This window comes from Malaya genurostris, chromosome 3 (assembly GCF_030247185.1).
Source record: "Malaya genurostris strain Urasoe2022 chromosome 3, Malgen_1.1, whole genome shotgun sequence".
NCBI classification, from domain to species: Eukaryota; Metazoa; Arthropoda; class Insecta; order Diptera; family Culicidae; genus Malaya; species Malaya genurostris.
The window spans coordinates 145,917,874-145,942,268 of NC_080572.1; the positions used below are offsets into that span (position 1 = coordinate 145,917,874).

The 24,395-nt window shown below is 37.7% G+C and overlaps 1 protein-coding gene across 4 annotated transcripts in view; it reads left to right on the top strand.

Moving 5' to 3' along the window:
- The window catches only part of LOC131435423 (kinesin light chain), a 331,832-nt gene that overhangs the window by 285,082 nt on the left and 22,355 nt on the right, over positions 1 to 24,395 (top strand). The window contains exon 6 of one of the 4 annotated variants that reach the window (XM_058603292.1): positions 1,945 to 2,079. The exons of the other annotated variants lie outside the window; for them this stretch is intronic. Coding sequence (XP_058459275.1) covers positions 1,945 to 1,992 — 48 coding nt within the window. The 3' untranslated portion in view covers positions 1,993 to 2,079. Of the gene's footprint in view, positions 1 to 1,944; positions 2,080 to 24,395 lie in introns of those variants that run through there. 4 annotated transcript variants of the gene reach the window in all.

Genomic DNA, 24,395 nt, shown 5'->3' on the forward strand with positions numbered 1-24,395 from the left:
AAATAAATTAAATTAAATTAAATTGAATACCACGTTAAGCATTTGTGATCGCTGGCGTAGGCGGACTTATAAGAAAAGTCATACGTCGGAAACAGAAGGGTCAACAAATACATTGTGTCGTAGGCAAGAGAATCAATGGATGAAAAATGTGTTTAATCCACCTAGCAGTGAGATGATAACTTTTTTTATCAATCCGCATGTGTTTTTGCATGGATATTCTGAGGTGTTTTAGTTCTCATGACATTATTTTAATTATCGTCGTTTAAAACGGCAAATTGAGATTTTAATCACTCATTACTCTGTAATGTAGAAGCTGCATATCGTATCGAATTTCAATCTCAACGTGTGACAATCGATTGAACATTCCATGAGATGTCGAAGTAAGTTCCACTTTAGAGTTTTTCGTCATTATTTGTGGTACTTCCAGAGCCGGTATTCAGGGACTAGCACAACCCAAAATGATTCGAATGGCCCTAAATTAATACGCCAAACAATTTACATTCTCTATATCGGTATGAATTTTAAAAACTCATCATCTGTAATTCAAGAATCGGATAAAATTCACCAACTATGTATGGGACCTCCAGTCCTTTAATTTTAATTTTTGTTTTTGAAGTTCGATTTGGCCATTTTGAGAAAATGATTGAGCTTTGAGAAACGATTCGATTCTGGAACCGGTATTCTAAAATCGGTGTAGCCGAAATCAGTTAAATTCACCTGAGGAGTGTGTAGACATCTTTGAGAAATTGTAGTGCGTATTAAAATTTGGGTGTACATTCCGAACCCAAAAACGAATACCGCTCAAACTGAAATATATTTATTTGGAAATCGACTATCCAAATCTGCTAACCCGATAAACCTGATTAATTTATGTGAAATGGACATTTTTATACTAATCACCCTGTATCCCTTAAACCAGAAGTCGGATCTGACTAAAAAGTAAGATGATTCATAGGATTTTAAAACCTTTCATTTGAATCATAGATGATTCTTAGATTTCAGCCATCAACGAGAAAAATGAATTGCATTATATTAATTTCGTTTCACATATCATCCTGTGGTTCCGCAATCAGAAGTCGGATCCAAACGTAATTCAGGAACCTTGTTTGGGAGTATACTAATTTTCATGTGAATCTGAGTGTGTAGAAAACGGTTGAGTCATCTCCGAGAAAATTGAGTGAAATTATTTGTCACACACGCATTTGCTGATCTCGACGAACTGAGTCGTATGGTATATGGAAGTTATGCTCTTCCAGCATTTATTGCTGTAAGTAATTTAAATCAATATAATTATGAAATTGCTTTCAACTCGAAAATGCTGCCAACATATGGTTAACATAAGTCATATTCGAATGATTATGCTGCAAAAAACGAACCGTGCTAAAATCGGTCCTAGGCAAAATATCCTGCTGTACACAGTCTTTTGCGAACTTAGAAACAAATGTATGTAACGGTATAGAAAATTGTGTTTTATGTTGCTCCAAAGCATTTCTTTGCCAGACAGCGCTCAAAACTTATACTGCTTGAATAGGGGAAAAAGTCGCTTACACAAAAATTTCGATATCATCGTTAAAAATTTAACTTTAACAATCTATGGCTTGTTGGATAGGTATTACCGTGCGGAATCTAAGTCTGAAAATATATTCTGTTTTCAAGGTCGATTGTGACAGATACTGTCAAAAAACTGAAAATTTTGACATAAAACTTCGTATAACTCAAAAAGTAAACATCCGATCTCAAAACCATTCAATAGTGTTCTGGGTGACGGGGAGACCCTCATTTGCGACTAGTTTGATCAAAATCGGTGCAGCCATCTCTGAGATCTCAACCTCTTAGTTGACAACACACACACACACACACGGACATTTGCTCAGTTCGTCGAGCTGAAACGATTGGTATATGACATCTATATTCTATACCTATTTTTTATATTTATAAAAAAAGGTAAAAAAGGCAAGAAACAAACGGGACGCAGCAGGAATGAAACGATAGAAAACGAGGTGCTTCAATATTTCAACAGCGATGACGTCAGTAGAGTAATGCCGGGATCAAGAGATTGCGTCACAGTCAAAATGAATGGTAAGTGTGAACGCAAACAAAAACAATTGCTTTATTTATAATTGAAAAAAATTTATTTGAATTATAAGGCGGAATTTCCAGATCGAAATATTGGATTTAGTACATTTGCAGCATTAATACCAAAACACTGGAAGTTCTACTTCACATAACATATGTATTTGCACAATCCATGAGAATGTTTCATTGATGACTCATGCTGTTGAAAAATATTTCAAGTCTGATGATAAGAATTATTATTTAAAAAAACTATTATGTGACTCACCAATACCTCCGTGAATGCAAAAGTTGTCCAGTGACACAAGATCTGGAGAGAAGCGTTTTAGACAGTTTCGAGGAACGTGATTTGACTGAGATAAGATTTGAACAATGGGTTTCTACTGACAGATGTGATCTAGAGAAATTTGTCAAACCAGTAGAAGAATTTGCAGCATATTTTTGCGAAAAATTAGAAAAACTTATGACTCATGATTTTATTAAAAATCAGCAATCTGATTTTCTTAAAATGGCAAAATCTTATTTAAAGACAGGAGAAATTATAATTATTTGTGATTTTTCAGAAAATTTTTCATTTGTGCTTCAGGATGCTGAAGTGCCTAAACACGATACCATCGCGGTTCAAGTGTTTATGTCACACTTAATGTCAGTTTTGAAAGACAAAATTTAAATTAAAAAGGCAATATTTATGCCTGACGGAGCTGCAAAAACAGAAAAAAATTTGCAAGTCTGTAAATTTAAATCAATGTATAACACTGATGTTGAGTGGCATTTTTTTGCAACTTCTCATGGTAAAGGACCATGCGTGCACTCGGGGGTAATTTAAAGCGAATGGCACGATGTGGAAGCTTGGCTAAACTACATGAACACCCAATCACAACTGCAAAACAATTATATGAATGTTCATAACAGAGACGTCGAGATGCAGATAAACAGTACAAGAGATTCTGATAGACAGTACAAGAGATTCTGTAGAACTAACAATGATAGTCACTGGAGTACACAAGCACGAAATATTTATTCACGGGCCTTAAAGAAGACTAGATGTTAATACATACAGAGGAAGATCGATCAAAATCAACAAAACAGCAGAGAGTTATGGAAAATTCTCAAACAGTTGATCAAGCCTTCACATAGTGCATCGAAAATCATAACTTTTAACGGTATAGGAGAGTACACAGAACAAATTATATCTGAAAAGTTCAACAGTTATTTCATAAATAGTGTTCAACAGATCAATTAAAGTATTGAATTGATAGGTGAACCTGTTGAAATAACACAGCTGATGAATAACTATTGTAGACTTGATTTTTGTTATTTAAAAGATATTTTTATTCAGGCCTATTTGCATACAAGCTTTACATGGCCGATTGAACCGATTTAAAAAAAAATTTAATGTGGAACACATTTTTGTTTTCTATATAGCAGTGCAAACTAGAAACTCAAGAAAAATACACGTAGAAATGTGGTCAGGTTTTGAACAATTACAGCTTAGTCAATTTTGTATCAATGATTAATATTATGTCACCATTTGATTGGAAATATTTATACGTATTGATTTGAATGTTCATAGCCATGTATTTTTAATTTTATATCATTGAAATGTTGATTAATAGCTAGCAGTGTCCTATTTTGGCTGCAAAAAATCTCCGGCATATCGGATTTCCCTGCCATGGTCGACGGTTTTGAAGGAGTAAGCAATATATCAAAGGGAAAGCAGCGCTCTGATTGGTCAATCGAAGCAAAAGCAAAGCTGTTGGAAGCACGCGAATCTATAAATAGAAGCGAAATTATAACTAACGTTTCAGTCTTATGCGTAGCTTGCTAGAGGTAGGTTATTGCTACACAGCAAGATAAAAAGTGCCATAAACGATTTGAAGCTTTTATTGGTATGCTCTGATCTTGTGTCATGCAAGATTGGATGAAATCCCATGTTATGTCGTTTCGCCTGAGAAATTGACAACTACCCCAGGGTAAATTTTGAGTGCATAAGACCAATTTCTAATTTATATAAGATGAACTCGATTGATAATGAGAAATATTTTATCGCTTCAACCGAAATCGCAAAATGGTAGTAATGGTAGAGAAACGCTATAAAAATAACTGCTTGCATACAAAACTTGAACTCAAGCTTGGTGAAGAGAAGCTTGAATATCGATATCCGTATCACAAGCATGTACAAACATTTAATTGTATACATTTGGGCTATTGATGTAATTTCGTCGGCTACGAAACAAATACAAATCACGATAAATAGAGTCTATATTCTGGGTTCGCGTCTTCGGTGTTGATTCCGAATAAGGGTCAATCTAAGCAGACTCTTGTGCATTTGCGGATTCAAAAGTGTGACGATTAATTGAAAATGTCAATCATTGGAAATTTTGGTTGCCTTGTTCCACATCAACGGCTCGAACAACCCCATGGGGCTGATCCTTGTAGTTTTTTGAGTTGGATCTCGTTGTCACCCTTTTCTAGGGGGAGAGGAGCTTCCATTTCCCTCCTGCGAGGATTGAGGGGCACTTCGTTCGTGGTTCGTCTCGTCATCCATTACCGCATCGATGGTATTTGTATTGTTGTCGATTTCCGCCTTCTTTTCGTTGCTAGTTGCTGTAGATGCACCTTGTTGTACATTGGTTGCAGTTGCTGGTTGGTTGGATGGTAAGTTGTTAACTGCAGCTGGTGTACTTTGTTCTATAGGGGATGATGATGAATTCGTGGAAGGGGATGCTTCATTGTTGTTGGTGGCTGTCACAGGTGTACTGGGGTTGCTTGGCCGATTGAACCGATTTGAAAAAAAAAATTTTTTTAATTGGATCTCGTCACCCTTTTTCTTTTTGTGAAGGAAGCACCGTTGTGTTTTGGTGTAGTTGTCTCCTTGTCCAGTTTATCACATGGCTTACCGTAGTGAACAGCTTTTTGGCTATATCGACATGTGGCCATCTGATTGTCATAGGTAACAAGTGATTTGCACGGAATTTTTGTATCTTTTTCGAACGATTATGCTGCCAAAAACGAACCGTGCTAAAATCGGTCCGAGGCAAAATATCATGCCGTACACAGTCTTTGGCGTACTTAGAAACAAATGTATGTAACGGTATAAAAATCGTGTTTTATGTTGTTCCCAAGCATTTCTTTGCCAGACAGCGCTCAAAACTTCTACTGCTGGAATAGGGGAAAAAGTCGGTTACCCAAAATGTTCGATATCTCCGTTAAAAATGGACGGATTTTAACAATCTATGGCTTGTTGGATAGGTGTTACCGTGCGGAATTTAAGTCTGAAAATATATGCTGTTTTCAAGGTCAATTGTAACAGATACTGTCAAAAAACTGAAAGTTTTGACATAAAACATCGTATAACTCAAAAAGTAAACATTCCATCTCAAAACCATTCAATAGCGTTCTGGGTGATGGGGAGACCTTTCATTTGCGACTAGTTTGATGAAAATCGGTCCAGCCATCTCTGAGATCTCGACCTCTTAGTTGACAACACACATACAGACACACACACACACACACACACACACACACATACGGACATTTGCTCAGTTCGTCAAGCTGAATCGATTGGTATATAACATTCTGCCCTCCGGGCCTCGGAAAATTTTTCTAAAGTTTGAGCGAATTCTATACCTATTTTTTATATTTATAAAAAAGGCAAGAAACAAACGGGACGCAGCAGGAATGAAACGATAGAAAACGTGGTGCTTCAATATTTCAACAGCGATGACGTCAGTAGAGTAATGCCGGGATCAAGAGATTGCGTCACAGTCAAAATGAATGGTGAGTGTGAACGCAAACAAAAACGATTGCTCTATTTATCATTGAAAGAAATTTATTTGAATTATAAGGTGGAATTTCCAGATCGAAATATTGGATTTAGTACATTTGCAGCATTAATACCAAAACACTGGAAGTTCTACTTCACATAACATATGTGTTTGCACAATCCATGAGAATGTTTCATTGATGACTCATGCTGTTGAAAAATATTTCAAGTCTGATGATAGGAATTATTATTTAAAAAAGCAATAATACAATGCAGAAGGTCCATTCTCCGGCGCTGCTGGTTGAAAGTTTAACTCCCGCGATACCAGTCCTCTCGCCTCGATGGCCAGCTAGCGAATGAGAGATGCGACCTGAGCGTTCGAGGTTTTAACCACGCAAAAGGTGCATTCTCCGGCGCTGCTGGTTGAAAGTTTAACTCCCGCGATGCCAGTCCTCTCGCCTCGATGGCCAGCAAGCGAATGAGAGATGCGACCTGAGCGTTTGAGGTTTTAACCACGCAGAAGGTGCATTCTCCGGCGCTGCTGGTTGAAAGTTTAACTCCCGCGATGTCAGTCCTCTCGCCTCGATGGCCAGCAAGCGAATGAGAGATGCGACCTGAGCGTTTGAGGTTTTAACCACGCAGAAGGTGCATTCTCCGGCGCTGCTGGTTGATCATTCCACTCCCACGACGTCTGCTTCCACCGAACGCACGAAAAGAAATGATCGATTTTCGACCACGGTCCCCCTTTTATACGCATTCAGTTGAAGATATGTGCCTGACTACCTCAAAATCGTCGTCCTTGCGCGAAAAACCCAAGCGAAAGTAAAGAGTTTTCCGCGTTGTTTTCAAATTTTAAGAAAACATTATTTTTGAGTTGTTTGTGGTTATCGCACACTGTTCAAAATATTATTCTAAATTCCTGATCATATTTTTGATTAGATGGTGAAAGAATTATGTTGCTACCATTAATACAAGTCGAGATATTCACGATTAAGTTCTGCCTATTCTTCCATATGGCTAATTTTGAAAAGGCACCCCATAGTAAAGTAAGTCGTTTTCAAGACAAAAATTAGCATATTATAAGACAATATACATAATGGAAGCACGAAATAATAGGATAAAGAACGAATTGAAGTTTATTAGTTATGAAAAAGTGTAACAAAAGAAAGACTTTGAACCAAGTATGAGATTTTGGAACACAAAATCAATATGAAATTCAAGTTAACAAATTATGAAAATTAATAGCGAAAAATATATTTGACAAAGCGATATTGTTTGAATACGCAACATAAAAGTGTAGATAAGTTAATTCAAAACGGACAAAAGTTATTTAAAGGTGTATGACTAGATATCAACACGAACAAACTATTGAAGAATGAATCGGGGTTAAAAGTATCAAAGGAGAAATAATCCGTTTTGAAAAACTAGGATACGTAAAACAATATACGGGTATTTAGAAAAGAATGGGAAAACCCAAAGCTACAAGCCAACATTATTGGTTATGATACGTTACAAAAACAGAAAAAACATTATAAAAACGGGATTAAAACAAAATCAATGTTCTCAAGATGTTAACTGACTATGCAATATGAAAACCAAATGGGAACTAAAAATCAACTTGGATGGATCACGAAAAAAGTTATGTGAGAAAAAAACAATTCATGCATGAAAATCAGTGGGATAACAATAAAGAGATAACAATAAATTATCACAAAAGAGAGAATTATAAAAATTTTTTTTTATAATGGAAAACAAACTTAATACAAACACTTAAACAATATCAAGTAGTAGTAAAAGGATGATGGGATATAACTAAAAGAAGATACTCAAACGGGATTCTTTTCATAGTTTTCATGGATTCAAAATAAAATGACATAATACGTATATATTGATTCATAGTTAAACATCAAACTAATATAATAAAATTCAACAAGGTGTTAGATACAAGTTACAGCTTTGCGTATGCAAGTTTATTAGGAGAGTATTTGTAAACAAAATCGGACCCCAATCATCGCGGTCGTGCAAGAAGGAAGGATTTCGGTAGCATAGCAAAGCTACCTAAGAGAACGAGAGGGTGTTGTCGAATGCGGTGTCAAGTCGAAGACAAAGAGAACCGTGTACCTATCAAGATGTCGAAAGTATGAACACAAGAGCTAACGGATTGCTATCAAACTTGGCACAGTTGCTTCATCGATGGTAAATCAAGGAGGAGATCTAGGTCTTGCCTTCACGAAATATTTCCGAAAATAAATATATATGTTGCATATATATATATATATATATATATATATATATATATATATATATATATATATATATATATATATATATATATATATATATATATATATATATATATATATATATATATATATATATATATATATATATATATATATATATATATATATATATATATATATATATATATATGTATATATATATATATATATATAAATATATATATATATATATATATATATATATATATATATATATATATATATATATATATATATATATATATATATATATATATATGTATATATATATATATATATATATATATATATATATATATATATATATATATATATATATATATATATATATATATATATATATATATATATATATATATATATATATATATATATATATATATATATATATATATATATATATATATATATATATATATATATATATATATATATATATATATATATATATATATATATATATATATATATATATAAAATACCTCTTCAGTGACTTATTTCTCATTTCTTTTCGACGAAAAAATTACAAAATGTTGTTCAAATGATGCTTGGTATTATGCACAACGTTTGAATTTATTTTGTTGAACAATAGTTCAAAAACAAAAATCCTGTCCGCTCCCCCTCCCCCACCTCTTCCCCCTTAAACGAGCAGTCGTATTACCTAATAGATGCTGATATTCTGAACAATCGACTTTCCATGTGGATCCCATATGTTTTACCTAAGTTTTGTTTGGTTTTTGTTTTGCTGACTTTAAATGTTGCACCTCTTTAAGCCCCTTATGACACCGCTCTTCGAAGTCATTTTCATAGTCTCCAACGACCGGTTCTTCTGCGACAAGTGTCAGTATATGGCTTGCTTGAAATCGAGATCATTCTTAGCTGCTTTTTCTTCTTTTTTTGAGATACTCAGTAAAATGACCTGCACATCAAATAAATCAAATAAATAAATAAATATATATATATATATATATATATATATATATATATATATATATATATATATATATATATATATATATATATATATATATATATATATATATATATATATATATATATATATATATATATATAAAGGGTGATTTTTTAAGAGCTTGAGAACTTTTTTAAACAATAAAACGCATAAAATTTGCAAAATCTCATCGGTTCTTTATTTTAAACGTTAGATTGGTACATGACATTTACTTTTTGAAGATAATTTCATTTAAATGTTGACCGCGGCTGCGTCTTAGGTGGTCCATTCGGAAAGTCCAATTTTGGGCAACTTTTTCGAGCATTTCGGCCGGAATAGCCCGAATTTCTTCGGAAATGTTGTCTTCCAAAGCTGGAATAGTTACTGGCTTATTTCTGTAGACTTTAGACTTGACGTAGCCCCACAAAAAATAGTCTAAAGGCGTCAAATCGCATGATCTTGGTGGCCAACTTACCGGTCCATTTCTTGAGATGAATTGTTCTCCGAAGTTTTCCCTCAAAATGGCCATAGAATCGCGAGCTGTGTGGCATGTAGCGCCATCTTGTTGAAACCACATGTCAACCAAGTTCAGTTCTTCCATTTTTGGCAACAAAAAGTTTGTTAGCATCGAACGATAGCGATCGCCATTCACTGTAACGTTGCGTCCAACAGCATCTTTGAAAAAATACGGTCCAATGATTCCACCAGCGTACAAACCACACCAAACAGTGCATTTTTCGGGATGCATGGGCAGTTCTTGAACGGCTTCTGGTTGCTCTTCACTCCAAATGCGGCAATTTTGCTTATTTACGTAGCCATTCAACCAGAAATGAGCCTCATCGCTGAACAAAATTTGTCGATAAAAAAGCGGATTTTCCGAATGGACCACCTAAGACGCAGCCGCGGTCAACATTTAAATGAAATTATCTTCAAAAAGTAAATGTCATGTACCAATCTAACGTTTAAAATAAAGAACCGATGAGATTTTGCAAATTTTATGCGTTTTATTGTTTAAAAAAGTTCTCAAGCTCTTAAAAAATCACCCTTTATATATATATATATATATATATATATATATATATATATATATATATATATATATATATATATATATATATATATATATATATATATATATATATTCACAAAAAAATTCGCCATTTTATAGCTGTAAAACCTAGTAACAAAAAGCAAAAAAGAAAACGGGGGGTCTGGTATTTTACACGTAGAAAATGTGTTCAAAATTTGAAAACAAATTGGTGCAGTAGTTTTTGAATGACGATGGACACAGACTTTCAAAACCTGCATTCGAGAAAAACGCGTTCAAAGTTTTTTTCTCTTTACTTTCTTTTCGAAGGAAACAGTTTATTACTCTAGGGAGCCCGTAGGGTCTAACATTTTCAAAAAATCATATACTTTCTTTTGTACTTTATCATAATGAAACATTTCAAGAATGTTTTGTCACGTTTTTAAGTCAATCGAAGCAGAAATCTTGGACCTGTGCGCCGAACTCTTACTTCATTGCAGTATGAGAAAAGCAAAGATAAAGGCCCATAACTAGCTGAGTTGTATTCTAATAGACTTGAAAATTTCACAGAATATTCTTTAACCGTTATAAAATTTAACCGTTTTGGCTTACAGAGTTTTGTGTTTTTTTATGTTTGTTTTGTTTTCCTATTCCGTTGTGGCCGCGGGAGTCATCCCAAGGGGGTCCAGCCCCCTTGCGGATGGCCCGCAGGTTTTCTTTCTTGGTATTTTTGGTGGGTTCATTATGGCTGGCTCGCACACCAGGGTCCATCGGCTTTCGTATTTGCTCGTTGACAGTCCGAGTGTTGGAGCTGGTCTGTTTTGCTGGCCGCGTGAAACATCCCCGGTGGATCCGGCCCCCCGGCGGATGACAGCGGGTTGGATCAGTCCAGTTCATGACGGCTCCTTGAGCTGTTTCAAATGTTAGCGTTGGGCAGCCTCCCAGGAGGGAGTTTTGTCGTTGAGCATGGAAAGAAATAGAAACGTGGGCAAAAGGAAAGTGAGTGTTCATTAAAAAGCGGAGGGGTGAGGGAGGGGGGGGGTGGTTTATAATGTGTTGGTGGGTGGGTTTCCTGCAGATGTTAGTGCGCTGTTCTAGATATAGATCTTGTTAGTTCTGCATCGTAGATGGTGAAGCCAAGCCTTGGAGAACGGGCGGATGTTATCGAAAGTTAGGAGAAGCGGGGGCGCTATCCATTCATATCTCCGGCCGAGTTAAGGACGGGTACTGTTTTTTGTTGGGGTTAGTAGGGGATTTGCGTCCGAGAATTTTGATTGTTCAGTGAAAAGGTGGTTTTGGTTAATGTCAGAAGGGGCATGAAATGATGGGAATAGGATTGGGGGGCGTATTTTTCGGGTGGGGTTTGTGGTTATATTGCTGTTCGACTGTTGTGTGAAGGGCGGTTAAGTCGTGGGTGGTAAAAGTAGGTTTTGTTGGGTGGTAGGTGATGGTGGTATGGAGTGAGAAGAGTCGAATGCTTTGGGGTTATATCTGTGGGGGGTTCTGGTTGTTTTGTTGTTGGGCTGGTGTGTTGAGGCGGGAGATAAAAGTAAGAGTTGTGTAGACTATTTGTTTCGACTGTTAGATGGAGTTGTAGATGTTTCCGTCTTTGAGGAGGAGGATTAACGTTATCTCGGCTACTGGGTCGTTCGCAAGGATGTTTCTTATGGATGTGTTTATGTTATACTGTGCACGGAGGTTGTGAAACTCCGGACAGTTAACTAAGATGTGCTCAACCAGCACAAATCTCCAAATATCAAGGGAAACGTGCCATTTGAGCCTATTTGTTCTGATTCCTGAAGATGTGCTCATCCGTTAGCTGTATTTTGCAGGAGGAGCACGTTGCTGGGGGTTGCCTGGTGGGGTAGTGTTTATGGGTGAGCCGTATGTGCCCCGTCCGTAGCCGAGATAGTACTCGCTGTTCCCGGCAGTCAGGGCGGTCCGTCCAGGTTGTAAGATCCCCCTTTATTTTGGGCAGTAGGCCGCCGGACGCTCTCCATTGTTGTACGAAGAGGTTGGAGAGTTTGTCCCTGAAGTCCATCAGTATATCTGCTGAAGGAACCTCAGAGGTAGCGCGGCGACTTTTCCTGCCCATAGCCGCTAGTGTATCCGCGTTTTCATTGCCCGGGATCCCGCTATGTCCAGGGATCCAGCAGACCGTGACATTGCTGCCACAGTATGTCTCGATCGCCTGGACAAAGGGATGCCTGGATTCTCCCTCCTCCCAAGAAGTGATTACTGCTAGGGAATCCGAGAAAATCACGGCGTCGGATCCCGGGGGAATGATTTTTATACACTCGAGAATAGCAGCAGCTTCCCCCGAGAACTCAGAGCAGATAGGATTTAGGCTACGATGAATGGAGGTATTAGATCCCCAAACACCGAACCCGGTGCCATAGTATGTCCGTGAGCCGTCAGTGAAGAATAAGGCTGAACCTTTGAACTTGTCGGCCGTGATTTGATTGAAGCATCGTTTCGCAGCTGCTGGTATTGGTTTGGCTCCGAGGGAGGGTGCCAGTGAAGTATCGATTCTGGGGAGATCCTGTTGGTACCAGGGTTTCTTCCAGACTTGGTGTAGGCGAGCCAGTTTAGGAAGTCTTTGTCCTGTGAATTCTTGGTACAAAGACTTGGCTATATCCAATAATGTGCAGTTGTTTTCCGATGTTCTCTCCAAGTAACCCATGGCTCTGCGTACGATTGTCCAGGCCAAGTGCCTTCTGAGAGGTAGTTGGCCTGACTCTACGCACGCCGCCATTGCTGGGGTACTTGGGAGGAGGTTTGAAGCTAGTCAAACGGCCCTGTTGTAGGTAGGGCTCAAAAGTTTAAGGAATTAACTACCTATGGCCGTTGTCTCTATGCCATAAAAAATTCTACTCCATATCAGAGCTTTGGCAATGTTGATTCCATGGTGACGGTTCCATTTTGGATGACCAGAGCAGATGGACCGGATAAGGTTCAGTCTGGACTCGCAGTATTTCTTAATTTGTGCAAAGTGATTGGAGAAGTTTCGGTCGAAGGCAACGCCGATAATTTTTGGGGATTTCTTGATCGTTATCGGATGGTCTGTATCTAGATTTTTTTCCTACAGAAATGTGAAATAGTACATTTGTTGGGAGCGATATTGAAGCCTACGCTTTCTGCCCATTTGCAGATAGCGTTCGCTGCTTGTTGGATTTTATTTCGGATTCTTTTCCTGGATTTACCGGTGACTAGTATAATAATGTCATTGGCATACACGTAAATCCGCACCCCTTTGGGGACGTGTTTGAAAATGGAGTTAATTCCTATTAGAAATAAGGTGACGGCTAGAACCGACCCTTGTGGGACTACGTTTTGTTCTGCGAATGTTTGGGATAGGGATCCGCCTATACGGACTTAGAAGTTCCTGTTGGCCAGGAAGTCCTGCAGATATATTATCAACGTCCTTGTTCAAAATTTTGATTTTCGTTTCCGGCTGCTTCACAGTTGCTAGCTGGGATTACTTCAATTTTTTCTATTCAATCATTGAGAGAAATCTGTGAAAAACTATCACTAGTATTCATAATATTCACATATTGGGCACCAGGACTGATTAGAGCATTTGAATAATTCACTCCTGGCTTTATTTCACTGGATAGGATAACGCTATCCTCAGTGATATTTTTTAATTTAATTTCCTTAATTACTTGGCATCGTGGTATTATAATGAATTTTTCATTGAATTTATCTCTAATAGGTATATCGAAAATTTCATTATTTATTTCGAAAGTAATTAACCATGTTTTTAGGCATATCTTGCATTCGTAGTTTATTAGGAAATCTCTACCTAGAATTCCGTCTGTAAAAATAGGTAACTTATCATTAACTATTTGGAATATATGTGGTATTAAATTATTATTTAGTTTAATATTAGCATATGTGCTACCTTCGTCTTCCATTTTACCTTCGGTAACACTATTTATAATACAGTTCTCATTCATGTGAATAAGCATGTTAGGTTTTAATGCGCTTTCTTTTAATATAGAAATGTCTGCACCTGTGTCTACAATTAATGTAACCGGTTTGTCGCAAACATCTAGTTTTAGAACTACGAAGTTTGTATAATTTATATCGCAATTGAATCGTCATCCATTAAGTGCAAACAATTTCTATAAACAGGAAATTAATTTAGAAATTAAATCACCAGTGTACATAAAAAATTATCGAACACCCGAAGCTCACAAAAAAGAAATGAATAACCAAATTGATAAAATGCTTGATGAAAGCATTATACAACCTTCCGTATCCCCGTACAACTCACCAATTTTACCAGTACCGAAAAAATCATACATTGAAGACAAAAATGGCGATTAGTCATTGATTTTCGACTATTAAACAAAAAAATATTGCAGACAAATTTCCCTTACCAAGAATCGATGAAGTACTTGATAATCTAGGTCGAGCAAAGTATTTTACGACACTCGACCGATGGCTTTAATAAGATTGAATTACAAGAAAACTCAAAAAAAAAATACACAGCATTTTCGAGTTTAATAGGCCACTACGAAATTAATAGATTACCTTTCGGACTATATATTTCGCCCAATAACTTCCAACGTATGATGACAATCGCTCATACAGTGATGACATTATTGTGGTGGGCTGTTCAATCAACCACCATTTGAAAAAATTAGAAATTGTTTTTCAACAACTCAGAAAATATAACTTAAAACTAAACCCAACAAAACGTAATTTTTTCGGAAGTGATGTCACATATTTGGGTCATCACATCTCGGAAAAAGGTATTTTACCAGATCCATCCAAATTCTCAGCAATAAAAATTATCAGAAGTCAGACGATTCGTAGCATTTTGTAAATACTATCGTCGCTTCATAGAAAATTTTGCGTAAATAGCATTCCCATTAAACAAACTACTTAGAAAAAATACAAAAAATGTTTGGTCGCCCGAATGCGAACAATCCTTACAAACACCAAAAAATAAACTTTTAACGCCAGCAATTTTACAATTCCCCGACTTTAACAAGCAATTTATAGCAATCACAAATGCTTCCAAAATGGCCTGCGGTGCAGTTCTAGCCCAAAAGCACGATAACATTGATTTACCGATAGCGTACGCAAGTAGATCGTTCACCAAAGGCGAATCAAATAAGCCGACTATTGAACAGGAACTGACAGCAATCCATTGGGCCATCACAAACTTTAGACCTTATTTATATGGAAGAAAGTTTCTTGTCAAAACAGATCAAAGGCCATTGGTTTATCTGTTTTCGATGAAAAATCCTTCTTCAAAATTAACAAGAATGCGTTTAGACCTCGAAGAATTCGACTTCGAAGTAGAATACGTACAAGTTAAAATGTATGTAGGAACGGATGCGCTCTCTAGGATTAAAATAAACACAGACATGTTAAGTAATATGTCTATTTTAAAGGTTCAAACCAGGGAACCGAATATAAAAATTAAGTCTTCCACAAAGTTACACCTTTTGAACTGATTTTTGGAAAAATAGCATCAGTACCAAACGAATTAAAAAATCCAGGATTCATAGAACTGATATATAATTACGATGAATACTATTCAGAATTAAAATTCAAATTAAAGACTGCAGCGTTGATAGTAAAAGAACTTATAGACAGAAGCAAAACTGAACGAAACTCAGACCAAGAAAATAAATCAAAACCCTCTTCCATTCAAATAAATGATAAGGTAATGTTAGAAAATCACAATAGAACAAAATTAGACCAAATTTACAAAGGTCCCTTTATAGTAAAAAGCATAGACCACCCAAATGCAAAAAAAGCAAACTCATACAGTTTACAAAAATCAAATTGTTAAATTGTAATCAAATACAACAACATTATCAGATATCACACAAATTACACTATTGATCATTTTGCAATAATATAATAAAATCAAAACCCAGGAATTATATCACAGAAGAAAAATCAAAAATTGTAAAACACATTACAGTTCATACAATATTGTAAAAGACTTCTTGAAACCATACCTTAATCTTTATCAATCGAAAATGACTCCGTAAACTTCATCATTTTTTTACGCGGAAGGTGTGGCGGAATTACAAAACCACCACGTTTTCCATGTTAATCCCTTAGAACAATTTCAATATTACATGTCATTTCGACACAATGTAGTTATATTGTAAACGTCTTCTTGAGAATACTGGAAACCAGCCATACATCGTAGCACTTATTTTTTTATAATTTGGACCAATATGACCGAAATTATGCTCGGTACCAAAAACGGTCCTCCTATCTTAAACACTTGAATTGCTTACAGCGCACATGCAAAGTAACGCAATGATTATAAACACTTCAAACCATGCGCACCGCCATTCGCTGCGGGTCGAGCGATGTTTATTAAACATTAGCCTCCTCCAAATAATTATTACCAAAACCTTTTCGATACATGTCAAGTCTCAAGACTTCTTGATGAACATACAGATAAAAATGTTATAATCAATAAAACTAATATGCGGAAAAATAAATCGACATTCTAAAGTCAAAAGCGAACGCAGAACGACCCCTTTTCTTATACACGAAAGAACCTGCGGAATACCATCTGGCACGGGGACTTTCTTAGCGATCTCGCCGCTGCCAACAACTCGTTGTTCGTCCTCTTATTTTGGCTGTAACCATCATGTAGGTATCACCCCATGGGTTGGAGTCGGTACACTGACAAAGGGTTATCGAAGCAGGCTTTTTTGCTTACGCGAATAGTCTTTCGGAGCAAACTTGACCGCTTTCAACGCTTCGTTCTTCACTGCTCTTGTTTCTGGTGATCTATCTCTTTGCATCCTTCTCCTGGCCCTTAAGCAGGTCGCTCAAAGGGTTGTACTTTGCTCGTTCACCAGTAGACCGGTCGTCTGTTGATCCACGGGCGTACCTCTGTGCATCGATCGCTCGTGTCAGGGCGGCTACCAACTCTTCCACGCTCCACGCACTTCCACGCTCGGGTTCCGGGGGTATTTCCCCTGCTGCTGTACTTCGCTGGGTACCTATCGTATAACGTATGGCTAGGTGGTCGCTATGGGTATAGCCATCTTCCACTCTCCAGTTGAAGTCTCCGACCAGGCCGGGATTGCAAAAAGTCACGTCGACAAACGACTCGACTCCGTTCCGCTGGTACCTTTTCACCGTCGTTCCCCAGTACCACTTCTAGATTTAAGAACCATTTACACTGGACTGTCGCCCTTTATCCATGTCATTATCATCCTAGCCACGTCGAATCTATTCGATTTTAACACTCATATGATGGGTGATTCTTCTAGCAGCAGTTGTAATTTGTAATTCATACGCCGTCTCCACGTTCTATCTTTCATCTGTACTCCGCCATAGATAGTCCGCAGCACTTTTCATTCTCAATTACTATGGGCGTGTTTCTGTCAACATAGTCTAGGTCTCGTGGTCAAAGAAAACAACTGGTCTATTGACCGTTTTGTAGATGGTCAATTTCGTGCGATGGCGTTTTTACCCGCTCGAAGGGTTTTTCTGAGTCCAAAGTACACAAGCTTTCTTTATAAAATACGCCTCTTAATTTCTCTGCTAGTATTATCAGCGATTATATTCGAGGCGTTTTGATTTTGACGCATTTATGGTCACAATAATCCAAAACAATCAATTTTATGCAACTTTGCTGAAGATCTTTTATATTTGAATTCGAACAAATTCTAGAGTCTAAAAAGACACAACTTTTAGTGAAAGAAGATTTTTTATATTGTCTGGTTCATCAGTTATGTAAAATTTTAACAAAACAATTTCTGAATATTTGGTTTTTCGAAAAATATACTTTGATTGCATCTGATATCTGAAAAATATACTTCGATTGCATCTGATATCTGATGATATTTTTTACTTTTTTGTGTAGTATATGAAGAATTAGAAAATTGTTAGAAAAATGTAACATCTCATTTAAATCAAAATTTCGTGCAAGCATTTTTGTTTGTCATAATATAAAACCTACCTTGATAATACTCCAAGGAAAGTTAGAAAAAGGAATTGAGGGTGTACTAACGAATATTTACTAACCATTCTTCGGATATTTTTGCACGCATAGAAAGCCGATTGTTATATACCTATCGAATGAGTGTTTGTTTCATTTTTGTGCATGCATATCTTTTCGGATGGTGGAATCGATCTTCCCAAACCTGGTTTCAAAGAAGATCCCATATAAAATATCTAAATTTCATTTAAATTGCGGAATTACACGGTGATAAGCGCACAAAAAAATCATTTCAAAAGTGTTCTTGTAAGGCATTTTTGTTTTAAGTTGATAGCCAAACAAAGATATTTCTGTTATGCCGGTTCCAGTCCGCCAAGTGCAAGAAAAATAAAGTTTGTTGATTTAAAATGTTGAGTTTATCGTTGTCCAAAAAATATGAAATGTAAGCTTGTCGAGAACACGAACACGAAGCTTATAATAAATGAAAAAAAAAGTTCAACAGAATCCTGTAACGTCACCGGTTCCTCTATATCACAATGATATAATTCATAAAGCTAGCAATATACCTTCAAACAACGTGGATCTCGAAAATCCCGTCCTATATTAGGAGTATCACCGAGTCGAGTCGCTTTTGTATTTAATGAATTGTTTGCATATGGAGAAAAGCTGTTGTAAGTGTCGCTATCAGTGTACTTAAAAAGAGCAAAAGATTTCGTAGTTCTAATTGATCTGATTTTCCCTAAATCGTGCATATGATGTAGACAGATAATTCTTGCCATTTTAGTGTTGGGTGTATTCGTTACAGGGTTTTAGAAAGGTGATAGGAGGAGGTAGAGTGCGGGTTGATTGTCTAAAGTTAAGCTTATCAAATTTGGCGTGAATACTTGTTATGGTTGTTGGATTTTAGGCAGATTACCTAGATTTTGATGGATATTTACCATGAAGGGAAATAATTTAGGCAGACTTCGAAAAAAAATTCACGCCCTTGCAAGCGGCAGTTAACCGGAATGCCATTGTGGACAATACTATGCGTGTAGGCATGTTTTCGAATTCTTTGTTCATTTTATTTGTCAATTCCTCTGAAATTGTTAGAGTCGATCTTACGCTTCCGGTTAAACCAGAAATTCCCGATGGGACGCAGCTAGGGGAAACTGGGCGGGTTCACACATGTATATTCGACGGCAGAACCGACCCGACCACCGCATCTTCGCTACATGGTATTTCTTTATTAACGACGTAACTTCCGACAGGCATTTCATACTCTCTGTTCACGGCCAATCTGTAGCAAAACAAGATCGGCTCTGATTTCCCCTTCCCATTGATTGTCAGCCCACGAAGTGCCCTGCCAGTCGTTGCCATCCAGGGTGAGATAGGTATCTTGTGTCACCACCGTTACATTGAGATTCACTGGAAAAATCGAGTAGACCATCTTATTCAGCCGATGCCACTGCGTCATTGCCTGCAGCTCCGAAACCAAAATTCAACGCTCCGAAATTTTTCCACTGTTTGACGAGTTGCACCGACCTCCCGGCCAAGTGCTGGGAGCGATGTAACCACGTTTCTCTCAATCTTCCTCTTCAGCTGTCTTTGCAGCTAATTATCGCTCGGGTCGTCGGCCGTCCGGAGCTAGGCTAATAGGTCATCTAGGATGTTGTAGATGCCAAAAAGGGCGTATCCGGTGTGCACAAAGTACCGCACGTTGTCCGTTTACGACGCAGCGAGGTGCCGTTATTTGAATGCGCATCACGATTACAGTTCAACTGATAGAGTCGTCAAATTTTGTTTGCTGACTCATGGGTTACCATGATTGATGATGCATGGGTAGTTACGTCAGTAGGAAGTTTTTGTTCGAGTGTTTTATGCAAATTGTAATTGTCGTTCGCCGGGTGAAGTAAGTAACAAAACTACTTGTTGTCAAGGTTTAGACCGTGCAAAAGTATAACTATCGGTATTATGGCAAAGGAAATCTGTGGTCAGTGGCTATATTTAAAATTGAGAGGACTAAAATGCACAAGTAAATGAATAAAAACCTGCTTAAACTATTTATATGCGAGATGATACCATTTTTTCTGCATCAAAAAAATTATAAAATTTTAGACAATAGCAGCAGTGTTCAATACGAAGAACGAGCAACAAAAACAGCCCAGCTACAGCACTCATACCAACAGACTGAGTTACCGGCTCCGATGCTGAATATAAAGACGAGTAAACAGATTGAAGAACGAATCATTCCATACATACTTGCCGACGAGTGTGCCCTATTACTTTTAATAGTATTGAGCTATGAAAGGAGAGTATGAAAAATTCTCTTTTTCTTAAATATAGACAATTCGTCCAAACAATTCCTCGGTAGTATAAGTGGTTCAAACATACTCTTACTGGTGAACCATTCATCATCCAAGAATACTGTTGAATTTGAATGTAAAAATAATTTCGTCCTCAAGTATTTAAGTAGAAAAAAATTTTAAACTTTGCGCTTTGCTGTAGAATAGATCTTGCACATAATTTTTACATGACCAGTAGTTATAATTAATGTCTTTGAATCAGTTAGAGCTTATGTTCCTTTAAGGTGAAATGTAGCGTCATAAAATGCGCGCAAAATTTTATCCGCTTCAGTTGAACGAACCGTCGCACCAAGCATACCAAGAAAAACGGACACATAGAAACAAGAACTTTTTTCAATGATTGAGCGCAGTGGACTTACCTCTCGTTATATTGGCTTGTAAAAAAGACTGGACGTAATTGATTTTTGAATCCTTCACACTTTGAATATATGCTAATTCAATCGTTATTTTTAGTGATTACTCTTACGCTATAAATCATGAGTAATTATGAATGACTAACATGATGTTATATGTATATGTATTGACCATTTTGCTAACCATGTATATGCCTGCTGTTTTTCAATGTTTATCACATTGTTTTTGTACCACGATAATACTTGGTTTGTATTTCATTCAGTAACTTGTCAATGATGAAGCTATAGTTTTGCTATACAAATTGCTACAATCTAAAATAATACCTGTTATACGATATCACACAGCCAGGTTTTATTGCTTCAGCAACATCAATGCATTGAACTCAACAGAATTGGACATTATTAGCATTATAAATGACAGTTACTTAGAAAATAAACGATTTCTTACAATACCCATTTTATTGTATTCAACTAGTTTTTATTTCAACACAAAACCCAATGCTGCATAAATTCGCGTCATAATTTTGTTTGTAATTTTTGCTCACGATATAATGCCACCGTGCCCACCGTGCATTTCTCACACCACCTCAATACGAAACAGCAGCGCGCAAGCAATAAAAAAAGGGGAAAAGATTATATAAACTTTTTCAAATTTCGGTTGTTTTAGATAATATTTTATAATTTTGAGATGCATTTTCAGATTCTTTGTGAAATTCTGCTACAAACACTACTTTTCAGTTCTAAAATCATCCCCGTGGGACGGAACAGTAACCGTTTATACATTTCAAAAACCAATTACGGCTCGGCAAAGCAAAATTTCAAAATTCTAAGAATACTTAGCTATGATAAATTTGATTTCGAAAACTTAAGTGTTTTTAGTTTTTCGAAGATCGGTCTAGTTTTTGAATAATTGATCAAAAACGCGATTTTCGCCATCCGCTACATTTCACCTTAAGGGGCGGGTAGGGTCTAACACTTTTGAAAACTCATTTATTTTTTTCTTCATATTCTCTTGTAGCATTACCGAATAAATTAAGTATTGTATGGCCCCTCTCGTTGATGGACAACTCTCAGTATCGCATACAATTCTAAATAAATTCTCTTGAGAGCGCCATTCGAGTACCAATGAATACTATAGTTCGCACTCTCACGCCGGACCTAGTTGACTGGTTGGAACTGAGTTACGTTCGACGGGTGGTCGCGACGCGGGTCGGGACGGGTGGTCGCCCCCCTATTTGAAGTAGGTTTCTTTTTCTTAGCTTATAAACTTGATAATGCGATATACGGAGAAGAATGTGTCTTTCTCTGGGGTTTAAAAGGGATCGTACGGACTGACTCAAACTTCTTTGTTAGGAGGCCAATGCCCTGGGAACATTCGGGGGAGATTGAAATCGTATAGACCTACCCTTACTAATCCCCTCGCGAGCTGAAGCTCTGTGGCTGCTAAAGTCTTTACAGGTGATGAAAAGCATCGTTTGAGTGAATCTTCTTTATTCGTCTGGTCTTACTGTAGCGATTTCGGTTTTCAGCGGGTGTTTTCTTTGGGATGTTGGCGGACTATCAAGGTCACAAGGTCACGTTGGACCGTCTCGACCGGAACTCAGAAACAGACAATACCCGGGTCTCAATTAGCTGGGCAAACAAACCAAGCGTTTGGTCTCCTTAGGGAGTGGCGTAAAAAAATCATTCGCTAAATTTTGAAACGGGTCTAGTTCCAACGATCTCAGGTTACACTCTTATAGTAAAACATTTCAAGAATCAATACTTGCACTATTTATGTACCATTTAATTCCACTATTTCACTGTCACGTTATTACACTTTCATAAAGTCACTACACTTTAATGAAGCCTAACAAACGTTACAATACAGATACGCGTATTTCGGAATGTTATTTACATCCTTCTTCAGTGTATCGGTTTTATACGTTTGTTTTTAAACAAAAAAAAACTCATAAAACCGATACACTGAAGAAGGATGTAAATAATATTCCGGAATACGCGTATCTGTATTGTTACGTTTGTTAGGCATCATTAAAGTGTAGTGACTTTGTACTTACCTTACCTTACCTAACAGCTATAGGCCTGGGGTGTCCTTTGCTGTATCAAGCATACGTCTTCACATAACTCGGTCCATGGCTGCTCGTCGCCAGCCACTCAAGGCACGGATGCTTCTGAGATCACCCTCCACTTGATCTATCCACCTTGCTCGCTGCGCTCCTCTTCTTCTTGTACCAGTCGGATTAGATTCAAGAACCATTTTCACTGGGCTGTCGTCCGACATCCTTATGACATGCCCAGCCCATCGTAGACGTCCGATTTTAGCTGTCCGTACGTTAGGTTCTCCTAGCAGCTGTTGCAATTCGTGATTCATACGCCGTCTCCAAGTTCCGTCTTCCATCTGCACTCCGCCATAGATGGTCCTCAGTACCTTTCTTTCGAAAACACTGAGGGCGCGTTGGTCCTCTGCCAACATAGTCCAGGTCTCGTGGCCATAGAGAACAACCGGTCTAATTAGCGTTTTGTAGATGGTCAATTTCGTGCGGTGGCGTACTTTTCTCGATCGGAGGGTTTTTCTGAGTCCAAAGTACGCACGATTCCCTGCCAAAACACGTCTATGAATTTCTCTGCTGGTGTCATTATCGGCGGTCACCAGTGAGCCCAAATACACGAACTCGTCAACCACCTCGATATCGTCACCGTCTATCAATATTCGTGGTGGGAGGCGTAGTGTTTCTTCTCTAGAGCCTCTTCCTCTCATGTATTTTGTTTTCGACGCATTTATGGCCAGTCCGATACGCCTAGCTTCAGCTTTCAATCCGATGTAGGTTTCCGTCATCTTCTCAAAGTTACGTGTCACAATATCAATATCGTCAGCGAAGCCAAAAAGTTGTACGGACTTTCGGAAGATCGTACCACTCGTGTCGATCCTCGCTCTTCGAATCACACCTTCCAGGGCAATATTGAACAAGATACAAGAAAGTCCATCACCTTGCCGTAGCCCTCTCCGAGATTCGAAGGGACTCGAGAGCGTCCAAGATACTCGGACGTAGCACATCACTCTATCCATCGTTGCTTTGACCATCCGTTTATCCGGGAAACCGTATTCGTGCATTATCTGCCATAGCTGTTCTCTATTGATTGTGTCGCATGCCGCTTTGAAGTTAATGAATAGGTGATGCGTGGGTACGTTGTATTCACGACACTTCTGGAGTACTTGTCTTATCGCGAATATGTGATCCGTAGTGGCGTGGGCTCCTGTAAATCCCGCTTGGTACGGCCCTACGAATTTCTTAGCTATTGCTGATAGACGATGGCAAAGGATTTGGGAGAGTACCTTGTAGGCGGCGGTCAGCAATGTGATTGCGCGGTAATTGCAACAGTCTAGCTTATCGCCCTTTTTGTAGACGGGAAATATCACTCCATCCATCCATTCCTGCGGTAGAATCTCCTCCTCCCAAATCCTAGAAATCATCCAGTGCAGCGCTCTAGCCAGTGCCTCTCCTCCATGTTTGAGCAGCTTGCCTGGAAACTGGTCATTGCCCGCGGCTTTGTTGTTCCTCAGCTTGCCGATCTCCTCAATTATCTCCGACAGATCAGGGGCTGGGAATCTGTCGTCGGCTGAGCGTGCACCCAGATTGATTCCTGTACCGTTCTCTGTATC